Below are 13605 nucleotides of genomic sequence, written 5' to 3'. Positions count from 1 at the left end.
CAGGGCGCGATGGTTGAAAAGGAGGTGGAGGATGAATCCTTCTTCTCTTAGGAGGAGGGCTCCCAGAAGGGCCTGGCTCCGGATCCCCCGTCGGGAGCGGTTCCTCCGTTGGTGGTAACGGCAATCTCGTCTTTATCTCCGAGCATAAGGACTGTATAGCCAACAAAATGGCCGCCGAGTTGTCTTGCGGCACTGGTTGAGGGGATTCTGACGGGCGGTCAGGAGCCTCGTCGGCACCCTCGACGTTATTGTCGTCTCTGACGTCGGGGTCCCTCCCGACGGGCTCGTCTTCTTCCACGCCAACGCCGTGGCTTAAGACTTCGATCAGCTCAGAGGTTGAGGCCGAATCCACGACGACCTCCTGCCCCCCCCTTTTTCTTCTCCGTCGGAGGTTTCACGGGGGTCCTGTCGATGGGCATGAAAGAGGACTCCCTCCGCGCTGGCAGGGAGACTCTGGGCCCCAAGGTCGCCACCACTGGTGTAGCCTCCACAGGCTGAGCCAGCGCCGCCGCGACTGTCTCGATAGAGGCCTTGGCAGGGTGGATCAAGGCTTTCACCACCTTAGGTGCGCTCACCGCCTTCTCCTTGGGGGGAGGGTCACCGCCTCGCTCCCCCTTCGCTGGGGCCTTCGAGCTCAACCGGGGTCTCTCCAGGAGCTTCGCCGGGTGCTCGGCCTTCCTCTTACCCGAGCCAGAGCGTTGGCTTGTGGTTGATGGCGCCGGGGAGGATGCGCCCTGCCTGGCACCCGTAGAGCCCGACCGTTCGGCGCTCCCGGTGCCAGCGGACTCGCAGTGCTTGGCCTTCTGTTGGGCCCCCGTCGCCGGGGCCCCCTCAAAGGTCTTAGAAGACCGCTCGGACTTCTTTTTCTCGCCTGACGGGCTCTTCCCTTCCAGCCAGTTGGCGAGACGCAGATGGTGGTCCTTCATGGTCCGCTCCGACATATTGCCGCAAAACGCACAGTCCTTCTCCACGTGCGTCTTGTCCTCATGCAGGCAGTAGAGGCAAAGGGAGTGTTTGTCCTCCTTAAAGACATTCTGAAGCTGGCATCCAGGGCAGACCCTGAACAGCTTTCCGGGCGTCGAGCTTCCCTTGTCCTGGGCATGTCCGAGATGGGCCTGAGAAGCTTCTGGAGTCCTCCAAAAGCGTGGCTCGACTAAATCTTCACCCTTGAGGGGCGTAGAAGAATCCGACACGGGTCCCCGTTGTTCGGATAAAGAAACGGTGGCGCTTGAGGCTCTTTTGACCGAAAAAGAGAACATTTTCCTATGAAAAAGCGTGAAAAAAGCACTAAAGCTCGAGAGCAATAGCACGAGGATCCCAACACTTGAACGTGCGGTAAAAATCTGAAGATGGCTGCTAGAGGCAGAGCTTAGGGAGATGGCAGTCATTGGCTGTGGTCAGTATGACGCAGAGATCAGTGATTGGTTACTACTACGAAAGACAGATCAGAAACGAAACTGATACTGATTTTTCTTTACCGAGGATTCCCAGCCTGACGACGGAGAATATTCATGAGCATGTGAATCCATGCCAGACCCCATGCTGGAGAACTTTAAACATTTTGCAGAGACTTTTGAATGGGCCATTTCCTTTCACCGGACCGCTCTGCTACTCTATCACTGGCTTCACAGTTATCGGTAACTTTAAAGTTCACTACTGGTTTGCTTTCTTTTGTGGCTCATCCGCACGCGTGCAACATTCAATTGTGAGATACACTATTGCGGCTTCAATCTTTCCTTAACACAAACCATCCTTTCATGTCTTTCGCTAACTCACCGGTTGTATGCATTCCCTTCTTTTCTCTGCGGCTTTGATTTACAAGTCAAGGCTGATAGCAAAGGATTGGCCTCGCCTCTATAGCTCTGCCGTTCACCTGGGAGGGTCGCCGCCGTCCTTGAAACACAACACAGGTTTTTTCAGGATTGGGCTTTCTCCACATAGCCTTCATGGTTTCCCAGAGGCAACAACCTCCTTCAGGGATCTTCAGGGTATCCCTACCCTTCGCTCTGGTCCCTCGGTCGGTCGTCCTGCTCCATTGGGTTTGTCTTCGCCCCAGAAGATCTGCATCTTCTTGTGTCCCACCTTGCTCAGGGTATCTCTCAATCTTCTGCCTTTTATCCGTGTGGGGGGAGCTAATGGGTATCAGATGTATGTGATGAAGGTCAAGTGCAAAACTTTGCCTGACCTTAACGGGACATGTCCAATAAGAAATGCAAGTGTTAGCCTCTTTACTGTCAGTCCTCCTCTTCCTCAGCCCAGTGTTTGTGTAGAGGGGGGTGGGGTGGGGAACATTGGAGAACCCTCTAAAATAGTATGGGCACAGCAAAGGAGGGGATACCGCGTCTCGTCATCGGTTGCCCTACACCTACTCCTCGAAGATCCCTCACCCCGGTGATCCTCCTGCACTGGTTGACCCCCAGGGCCTGGATCCAAAGGCGATGGCCATGCCCTGGCCACCTGAGAGGGAGATACCCAGGGACTAGCAAGTGAGACACCCTTTGGTTTCTCACACCTTCCACAGGGATTTCCAGAGGCACTGAGTGGAAGTTGGCCGTGCCCCAGTCCCTATCCATTCGTTTTGTGCCCGCATGCATAAAACGAGTAGCGCCCTTTCTTGCCCCATGCTTATACTGCACAATGCTCGCCAGTCTATTTCTCTTAGGAACTACAGATCCCAGTTGACCTGGTGGTGGAAGAAATAGCAAACAATCCAACCGGGTGAAACAGAATTCCAGGCGGCAGAACGATCCATCCACTGATCAGGCAATCTCAGCAACCCAAACTCCCAACGACTGCATCCAGCACCAGGCCAAAGAGCACATTGTTCACATCTGCAATGCGCTTGCCCACAAGGACAATGGAGTTAGCAGTTTTGTTGTTAACCACACATCCCATACGTGCCAGAGAGCCATCACATGAACTCAGAAATTGAGACTGATTGTTGCTGCAGCGACTGCCATTGCAGAGAAATGGTGGACCCGCGTGTGAGAAAGGGGCAGGGCTTTTATGCTTTTGCTCACGAGTAATGCATTCCAGGATGAAAAAGAAGCCAGCGGTTGGCCCACGAACCAGATGAGGGAGGGAGCCAGTGAAATGTGAAATGTGAGAAGAAGGGGGACAGGAAGGTGAAGTTTATTCAGGCGAGCAAGGAGAAGGACTACCTTGAGCCCAGACTGAAGATGGTCGGTAGAGAAGAGCATGGAGGGGAATTGTTGAAGGAGTGAGCAAGGAGAGGTATTGGTTGGTGAGTCAACGCACTCTTCACTTCTCCTAAATCAATCTAGGGCTATCAACTCCAATGACCTAGCTGAATACGTCACTCCAAACATTGCCAAAATCCAAGACTCTCCTCACCTTCCTCACACTCCCTCCATGAATATTCTACATTTTGCCTGCTCTAACATCATCCTCTGCCTCTATCTCTCACTATAGTCGCACTAATACTGAAGAAGTCCGATCGCTACTGATGAAGGCCAACGCCTCTTTTCGCCCATCAGAGCAGTTTGCTCCTCCGCTAGTCAAGCCTATTGCTCCTTTAGGGTCCTCACACTTCACTGAACTCTTCCACCTGTTCTTTACCTCTGCTTGCTTTCCTTCCATTTTACAAACAGTCAGTCATCCCTCTCCTACAAAAAACAAGGAGTTGACCCGAACCCGTTGAGCGAATATTACTATTACTATTACCTAACTTCAGTGCCTCTAAGCTAAGCTCTCCAACCTATCCTCCATCCTTCTCCTTGACCTGTACACTGCCTTTGCCACTTTCGATCACTCTGATCTCCTTAACACCCTGCCTCTGCTTGGGATTCACAATCAAGCCTTGGCTGGATTGAATCCTACCTAGGACCTTGCCAATTCTTGTCCTCTAAAACAACAGACCTTCTCAACGTACTCCTCTACCTGTTGGTGTTGCACAAGGACCTGTCTTGGGTCCTCTCCTCTTTACACTTTAGACTTCTTCTCTTGGGGCACTAATCTCTTCATTTGAGTTCTCGTACCACGCTTCGTGAACAACACCCACATCTTGTTCCTGAACTCTTATATGACCTCTAAGATTTCCAACTGTGCAAAATGCCAAAGGCGGTTTAAAATACATGTTATCTAAACAACGTAGCCCTGCCTGCCCAAGAAATGCTTGCCTTACTAAAGAAGCACAGTGCAGCACAGGGCAAGGTAACCTTAGTACATAATGGCGCCTCTAACATGATAAGCCATACTGTGATGTATATGTCACATTTTCTTTCACTTTCTAGGTACTCCACACCCTTCTCTGTTTAGATGACCATGTTAGTTGTAAATCTTATGTCATTTTATGGAACGCCCAGTTGAATGCTGTCTATAACTGCATTATGTTGGCTTCTGTTTGTGGGATTTCTTCTATCCCCTGTGCACAGCAGGTCCCTGTGGAAGGTGGAAATCGGGACATTGGTGTTTATTCCTGGGCCCATAAACCTTCATCTCTGCCATTAAATATCAGATGGCTTCATACTTTCCAATGTTAAACTCTTCCAAAACAGCAGTGCTATGCTTCCCTGCCAAATAGGTGCCCTCATCTCCCCATCCCCCCCGTACCCTAAACCAGTTCCCACCTGGCACTCTCCCCTATTTCGCTTCGGCTAGAAACCGGATCATCTATGACTCTTCTCACACCATCTCTACTTTCATCTCCAAAACTATAACAGAGGCTCGCCTCAACCTCCTAAATAGGCGGAAAATCAGGCACCCCCTTCCTTTCAACACTACCAAGCATCTCTTAACCACTCTCTAAACTGGACTACGGTGCTAGCATCCTCGTTGGTCTCCGAACTATGCTTTCTGTCCTCTCGACAAGATCATCTAGTTAGCTACCAGGACTCTCTGAACTTCCTCACTTTACACCTACTTCCTCTTAACTGTCATCAGGTTGGATGGCCGACAAAGCAAGACAGGGCCAGATTAAAATGTGTACCCTGGGTTCACAAATTTATCCATAGTAATGCAACACCACATCTATCCTCCTCTATCCAACGCTACAAGCCTTCCCATAGCCTCTGCTCAGTCTCGACTACTCTTGTGGCACCTCGCCCTCCCTGAGCTTCCTCTCACTTGCGCTCTTTCTCTCTTCTTGCTCCACTTGCATGGAATTCTCTTCCCCCGGACATACAAGAAACAGTCCACACTGATTTGTTCAAAGCCTAATAGAAAGCTTACCTCCTCACCTCAGTGTTATCCTCGTTACCTGCCTTTTATCTGCCTTTCTGCTAACATTGTGACCTTGCCTTGAACCTGCCTCTTTACCTCACTTTCTACACCTCCACTATAACACTTCATCCATCATGGTCACATCCCCAACATAGCTGCCCGTATTGCCTACCTCCACTTAGTGTCTAATGTTGATTGTCCTTAATCTATGAAAGTTCACCCATGTGTTGTCCCTGGTGACTGTTCCATTTGCTCCCCACCACACCCCCTTGTAAGAAGACAAGGGTATGAAGAGTCCCAAGTCTAAAGTCAGACAGTGACCGATGCAGCGGAGGGGCAGAGGCTGGTCAGTCTGCAGGTGGTCTGGGGCACTTTCAAAAGATTCAAAGGGCTGGATCCTCGAGCAAGGTTGAAACACCAATGAAGGCTTTCAGTAGATCAGAAAAAGGAGCAGGGCTTAGCTAGGATGTTTGCTGAAGGGAATGCTGGTTGGCTGCAACAATGTTCCACAGGTCTTAAACAGGGTGCTCTTCTTAGAAGGGTTTTTATTGCAAATTCAAGTCACCCCAGAGCCCACCAATAGGAATAATCTGTACCAATCAAACAGGCAGAGTCTGTACAATCATCTACAGCCTCCAGCCACCATATCTGCCAAGCAACAGATACAATGTGACCAAAATGTGCACAAGGACCAGGCAGACCCAGCCTCCAGATCCTGCCACAAAAACATAACGTCGCTTTGCCTGGGTAAGGGATTACTTTATATGGAATATCCATCCCCGAGAGGGGAGGAAGAAGGCCAAAATACAAGCGGGTTAAACAACACGACGAAATCTCGTGCCATGGCCAAGTTAGAGGACATGGTGCAGTAAAAGGCATTATACAGTAAAATGCAAAAGTGCATACGAGAAAGTAAAAAAACACGGTAGAAATGTATCTGCTGCCACCAGCTCACCCTGGAAACAATGCAAGTAAACTAACAGTTGCTAAAACAAAAGAGAAAGGGACACATAGTATCCCTTCTGCACTTCACTGTAAGATGTGTGTAGTGTAAAATATTTTTTGTATTTTATTTGTATTTTATATAGCGCTTTTGTCCAAAGCGCTGTACAATTAAACACAGAGTGCGGTACAAAAATAATGGTCAATAAACATCAATGCTGGTAGCAGACAATCAAAAACACCGTAAAAGGTGAGATTTCGAAGAAGAACGAAAAGTAGAATAGTCAGTGACAGAACGAATACCCGCAGGAAGGGCAATCCAGTGTTGTGGGGCCAGAAACTGAAAAGAGCGGAAAAGGTACTGGGCACATGGCAGGTGTGGGACATTCAGTCTAAAGAACGCAAGGGGTGAGATAGAATGTAGAAGGAAAGAAGTGAAGCAAGATAGTCAGGTGCAAGCTGACAAAGTGATTTAGAGACTAAGCATAAGAATTGGAATTTGAGCTGAAAGTGAAAAGGTAGCCAGCCAAGTGAGGCAAGTGAAGAAATTGAGTCACGATAGGAGAGAAGACAAAGTAAACAAACAGAAGAGTTATAGATTAATTTCAGGGGAGCAAGAAGGGAACTTGGAAGGCCAAAGAGAGTATTGGAGCAGAAGATGATTAGGGAGGAGATAAAGAGTTTGGTGGCCTGAAAAGTGAGAAAAGGGCTGACTTTACGAATATTGTATAAATGGAAACGACAAGAGCGGGAGGTAAGAGAAATGAGGTGAACAAAGGAACGATTGGAGTCGAGGTAAAGACCTAGACTCCGAGCTGTGGGAGAAATGGTAAGTCTAGCAGGTGGAAAAGATATGGAAGGAGGTGCAGGGTGATGTGGAATAGTATTAGTAGGGAAGAAGAACACTACAGTCTGCATTTAAGGTGAGGAAATGGGAAGCTAGCCAAGATTTGATAGCGGAAAGACCAGCTGTGAGGGTATGGTGAATTTCATGAGTAAAGGACGAGAAGGATAGGAAGAGTTGTGTGTCAGTGTAAAAGTGGTGAGAAAGATCAAAAGAAGAAATTATAGGTGAGAGTTCAGAGGTGTAAAGCGAGAAAAGGAAGCGACCCAAGACTGACCCTTGGGGAACCCTGTGCTCAAGGGGAAGGAGGAGGTCTGACCAGCCCAGGAGACAGTAAAAGTTTGATTCGAAAGATAGCAAGAGAACCAAGAAAGAACAGTACCCCTAAGACCAAAAGAAGAAAGATTCCAAAAGGAAAGAATGATCCACGGTGTCAAAAGCATCAGATAAGGCAAGCAGAATAAGAAGAGTGTTTAGAGTAACGAGTTGACAGAAGGGACGTATACAGATCAAAGCAGTTTCAGTGGAGCGACGAGGACAAAAACCAGACTGAAAACAAGGAAGAAGTGACGGGTCAGTGACAAAAGATGAAATCTGAGAATAAAGGAGTTAAGATAGATATGGTAAGAGAGAGATAGGCCGAAAATTAGAGACAATAAAACGGTTGCCTGTGGGCTTTTTCAGAATAGGAGTAATTGTTGTGTGTTTAAAAGCTGTAGGAAAAACAGAAGTGGTGAGACTGGTGTTGAAAAAAGAAACAAGATAAGGTACAAGAAGAAGATAAACTTTAGAAATAAGAGCAGAAGGGATTGGGTCGGTGGGAGTAGCAGTATGTTGTGCTTTGGATAATAAAAGTAGTACGTCAGAGACTGGAGAAAAACTTGAGATGAAAGCAGATGGAGTAGAATGAGGTGCAGATACGATAGTTAGGGAAGGAGAATTTAAAATGTCTTGGTGAAGAGACTGGACTTTAGAAAAGACAAGACAAAAATAAACAAGGAATTTCATAATGGGGGGACTGCACAGATAGCCATAGTGACTGATCAGTTCCCCCAAAATAGATGAGCTAAACAAGGTAAGTAAAGAGAGCAAAAAGGCTTTACTTACTTTGAAAGGCACGGACAGTTTCAAAACAACATTAAACCATTAGAGGGTTCCATAGAGGTCTACAAATGGAAAGGAGCAAAAATACATTTACCAACAACCATCCTTACAGATCACTGGACACTCAACCTGCGCTGGGCCCTCCAAGGATGTGAATATCTCATGGAGGAGGATGATGATGATGATTGCAGATAGGCTGTGGAATATGGGGTTTGATTGGAAGACCATTGAACGTCGGCTGTAACGTCATGGCACCCCTCAGGTTTACACCCGGTGCCAGAGCTGGTCAGCCCCTAGATGGACCTCAAGACCTTTCCCAGTATGGCAAGGGATGCTTTCCACAGAATCCTTAAGAACCCTCTGCCAGCTGTAGAACTCCTAGTAAGGGAACTCTACAGAGAGAAAAAAAAAGGAGGAGCACTTACCTTTGCTAACTTTGCCTTCGGCTTGAAAATTTCCTTGAGACGACCTCAAGGTGACTAAGAAAAGATCTCCCTCTAGAACATTTTATGGCATTAGGTGTAAGCTCGTCTCAAGTTGCACCAGTGATCAGCCCCGAGACATGAGTCCTATGGATCCAACACTTGTCCGTGCTTTTGCAGGAGGCACACTTGGAAAATATAGCCGACACCGAAAAGCGCCAGGGAGCAGATGCACTGGAGGCCAGGGTAGAACAATTAGAAAAACAAATGTAAAACAGAGGCAAAGGTGAGAAAAGCTGCGGATGCAGACAGCCGGTCGCAAGCGTGCTGTATAAGGGACTGATGGGTGGGGCTTGTCGCCATCACCTGCCTTTAAATCTAAAGGAAAAGACGCATGTTGCAGTGCAAATGGCACTAGTGCACTGTTTCAGCGGGGCAGTGTAGTAGTAGGGGAGAGGGGCAGGAGGAGGAAAAGTCCATACAGATTAGGGGAAAGGTGATGGGACATAGAACTGTTCTAAAGCAAATATAATGCCTGCCTTGGCCCATTTTCACCACTTCCCTCCATTATCAGTCTGCCATTTATGTATCCCATCTTCAGACCAACCTCATAGGAACCTCTAAAAGCCTCATGACAGAAAATGCCTGCCACAATGAAACCCTGGTTTGGACCACAGGTTAAATCAAGGAAATGTTGCAGGCCACACAAACCTGCATAAATACCAATGGCCCAGATGTCTGCACTAGAACTAGCTTCTGCACTCCGCTGTTCATCCATTAAGAGCACAGTCAGAATGACTTTCACAAGAATTCTAGTTATTACATGAACACAACTGCAGCAGTTATAAACATGTCTGAACATTGAGGTACTTAATGGGATAGATAAATAATCCTACCTGTAGTAGTGTTGAAATATGAGTAAATTTACGGGCCATACGAGTCACTTCTGGTAAATAATTTGACAGCAAACTGGTATCAAGCTGGAACAGAAAGGAAGTCATATTTGTATTGGACACATTGGTTATTATGAACATAACAGATTCTGTTTTGAGAGAAGAAGATTGTCCACAATATATATTGTAAGGGTGCAGAAGTAGACGCAGGACACAAAGATGGCATGTTTCGGGCATAAACCTTTATTCAACAGAAAGAATGGAAACCCCCTCCCGTCTGCCCCTCTAAGAAGGGTTTCCCTGCCTCAAACAAAACTAAGGATGTTGTCAGAACATTGGTCAAAAGTAAAATATATTCTACTGTCCTATGTGTCAAACCTATTTCCGTCCCTTACACTTCAAAAGAAAACTATATACCTAGTTCCACCCCGACTCCAGAAAGGTTTCCTTCCTTCCGGATTGTCTTAGGCAGTTCATGACTGTTGAAGGAATGCCTAATCCCCCCTGGCCGTCACTAGGCATTTCGATGTAGATCCACACAGATGGAGAAGGAGGTCTCCCTTCAGCAGGCCTTCTTAGGCCACTCTTTACAGTTCAGCAGAGATGGGGGAAATGATCTCCCTTCCCCAAGCTTTTCTTAGGCTTATGTCTTTCACTCAGGCCCAGTTCACGATTCTGCCTGTCATTGTTCTGCTTATACAACTCTTCAATGCGTTCAGCATTCGGGTCCCAGACCCCTTTCTAAAGTTTAGAACGTCTCTTAATCAGGCCTGGTTCACTAATCTGCCAGCCACTGTTTGGCACAAAGTCGTCTGGGATTCTTCCAAGTACTAGTAAGAGGAAGATTACTATTCTTTCACTCCGATTGCTTGTTCTCAACAACTGAATTTACCTAAGGGATTACTCTTTTGGCCCGACTTGATTCAACTCTGCTCCTCAGCGTCTCAATAGGGTCTTTGGTCTGCCCCCTGTTTCGCAGAGCAATACCCAATTAACTAACAACATTCTCTTCATGGAGTTCCTCAATCTCAAGTGCTTGCTCCTTAACTCTGCTCCGTGGGTTGCTTTGATCTCTTGTCTTGTCCCTGGACGTCGAGCGACGGTTCCACAGCCCTGGGTCCCTCATGGGTACAGCAGTTCCTCCTTCCTTGCTCCAGCTTGTCGCTGGATACCCGTTTCTCCTGCTGTGGTCCTCATGTCTCAGTGGTGTGCTCAGCTGAGACACGTTTTCTGTCTAGCCAGCGACCCGCTCTCCTTCGGTCTGGCTTCTCCGCACAGCAGCTCCCTTCAGCTCACCGTTCCTCCAGGGAGGGTCAGACGGGAGAAGTCCCTCTTCTCTTTTTATCTTTGGCCAGCTTGTGTATGGTTGAGAGCTAGTATGTTCGCTTTGTTCTTCAAGGGGCTCTTCAATCATCTTTTCTTCTTCATCTTGTCAGTATCTACAGAGCCATAGCTTTCCAAGTTTCCCTAACTCTTCCTTGTCACAGCATGGTTTTTCTCATACACGTAGGCAGGTCTATGCTGCAAAAAGGAGTAGAAAGAGGAGGTAAAAAGATAGGAGTGTTTTGGCCCCAACAGTGAGTGTGTGGGGGTAGAGTGGTAGTTGTTATACTGCGTTCTCTTGATCGTCTTCCCTTCCTCCACAGAGGGGGTCTGTAAGGAACTCATGGTGGCAACAGTAAAGACAGACAAGTGATCACAGTTCAAGGGTGTTTCCTAAACTGGATGCATGGGTGAGGAAAAACGCCTAATCTAACCCTGAAGCTAAAATAGGAGAAAGCTACAACCACCAAATAATAAGGCAATCCTAGTAGCGTCTTGTCAAATAAAAAGGGCTTATGCTAAAAGACCTATTGCCAATCCCTACCACTAAGCTACAAAAAGAGTGTGGGATAATGTTTACCAGAAAAGAAAAAAGTGTTCCCAAAATGATAAGTCAGGATGGTATGGCAGGGTCTCCCTTCCCCACGTTTTTAGCACGGGACAAGGCGGGATTTCTGAGTACAGCACACTCCTGAGCCTCGTTAGCAGGAGGTTCACAGTTCCAGTTCAATGATATCAAAAACCTTCAGAGGCTAAGTCTCTTTCCTGCAAAAAGTCTCTTGCCTTAGAAGGCCCGCCGATTCACGACGACAAACAAACAAAAGTTCCTTCAGTGGTTTTGCACCTGCGCGATTGCTCTTTGCCCTTAGGATCTCCCTCCATCAGGCTCGGATCCTCCTTGTAACTTGGGCCTCCCTCCGTCAGGTTCACTTTGGCCTGTCAACTGCAGCTTGCACTTTTCTAGAGTCTTAATGTCTTTTTACACAACTTCTCTTTGTGGACAACCCTCGGCTGTTTTCACTCTGGTCAGATATACATTTCAATGTGTTTCTCTGGTCAGATACACAATATGGGATTCACTCTCGTTAGCACTCCCGTTGGCATCCCTCCGTCGGGTTCATATAACCGTTCTAACACAGTTTACTCTGCTTTAGCTCAACTTGGCAACTTGGGACACCTTCCATCGGGTTCACTCTGGCCTTTCTTTAACACAGTTTATGTACCTTTTCAACACAGTTCATGGTTTGGTTAGTTTCATCAGAAAGTGTGGGTTCCCTTCTCGTAGCTTTCTTTCGGCATCCCTATGTCGGGGTCACCTTTACATCATCTCAAAAGTTAGAGGACCTGTAGCTCCTGCCTGAAAAGGAGTGCACTCAAGAAGGGCCCGTCGATTCCCCGACGAAGAACTCTTCAACACAAGGTACGTTTTGGGTTGCAGAACCATAGAAGAATATAAGACTTTAATAGACAATATATGGACTGAGCTTGTAGTACATCTTCATTTACAAATTGCCCAGGTGGGGGGATCCTCATACACTGTGCCTAGGTAAACGGGGCCAGTATTCTGCCAATTGTCTAACCAATTTGTCTTCCTCCTAATTCTATGGTTGGTATCGTTTTGCTGTGTTGAGTACAGTTGATAAATATTAATGGAATCAGAGTAATAGTGGTGCCACCTAGAATTGTATATATTTACCATTTTAGAATTGTCGGAACACAAAGTGTATTATCGTGATTGTGTATATAACATTGAACCTTATTTATATAAAGAGCTGTTTTTTTTAACCAACTTTATTTTCATTTTTTAACTTAAGACAATAGTTGAGCTTCCGTCACAACTTATGTTAAGAACATTGTTATCAACATGAACCTTTTATTCAACTCACTTGATCTTTCTTGTAGAGTCTAGTATTGTCTTCATACTTTTCCCCACCTCTCCCCCCTCTCCTCCCCACCCGCCCCCCTTCCTTTTATTAATTGAACCAATCAAAACCCTGGTTCTAACCAGAACAGTTCCAAGAGGTAGCCCCTCGCCATATCTTCTGCTGCCTTTACCTGATATGGATGTTTCTAAGAGCCCGGGGTTTAAAGTATTGATTCTCCCGCTCCCCCACGTAGTCCTGGAGTGGGTCCCATATGGCTAAATATTTCAGATATGACCCTGATTTTGTGGCGCAAATGTTTTCCATTGCCATAACTCCCCACACTTTCACCCACCACCATGGAGTTGTAGGGCCCTCCACTGTCTTCCATCGTTGGGCCACTGTCATCCTTGCTGCAGCCAGAAGGTGGGTTATGAGGGCTGCTCTGTTCCCTGAGGCTGCATAGTTCCCTTCTGCCACTGCCCCTAGCAGAATGACTTTCGGGGACCATGGTAGGTCTGCGCCCGTTATGTCCCTGATCAGGCTCAGTATTTCTTTCCAGTATATTTTTATCCTTGGGCATGACCACCACACATATGGAACATGTCTCCTCTTTCTCCACAATGCCGCCAGCATTCTGGGGGGTACGTGGGGATCATTCTGTGTATTCTACTTGGGGGTAAATACCAGCGGTAACAGTTTGTATGCCGATTCTTTGATTGCCGTGGATTTGGGTAATTTGTGCGCCCTCCTCCAGATTTGACTCCATTCTTCCTGCGTAATCTCCTCTCCTATGTCCCGCTCCCAATCTTTTATGTACTGGAGGGAGTCGTCTGTTTGCGCCTTATCTAGTAGCTTGTATAGTCTAGTGATCCGTGATCCCTTTTTCATGTGTCCCCTCCCGGATTGTTAGTTCTAAGCCCACCGGGGGTCGTAACCCTGCTCTTTTAACCTCTGAGTGTGAGATCCAGTGGCGTAATTGAATATATTTAAATCTGTGGTTTCTTTTGACGAGGCCGAATCTATGTTTACAT

At 47.1% G+C, this 13605-nt stretch overlaps 1 protein-coding gene across 3 annotated transcripts in view; it reads right to left on the bottom strand.

The window, feature by feature from the left end:
• Nucleotides 1-13605, bottom strand: part of ANAPC4 (anaphase promoting complex subunit 4) — a 1458106-nt gene that overhangs the window by 1188422 nt on the left and 256079 nt on the right. For all 3 annotated transcript variants that reach the window (XM_069631855.1, XM_069631854.1, XM_069631856.1), the window contains one exon: nucleotides 9390-9473. In XM_069631855.1, the coding sequence (XP_069487956.1) occupies nucleotides 9390-9473 (84 nt within the window). The remainder of the gene's footprint in view (nucleotides 1-9389; nucleotides 9474-13605) is intronic.

This window comes from Ambystoma mexicanum, chromosome 6q (assembly GCF_040938575.1).
Source record: "Ambystoma mexicanum isolate Mex_15411 chromosome 6q, UKY_AmexF1_1, whole genome shotgun sequence".
Lineage (NCBI taxonomy): Eukaryota > Metazoa > Chordata > Amphibia > Caudata > Ambystomatidae > Ambystoma > Ambystoma mexicanum.
The sequence above is the reverse complement of the archived record's forward strand: the minus strand, read 5'-3'. Positions and strand labels throughout refer to the sequence as shown.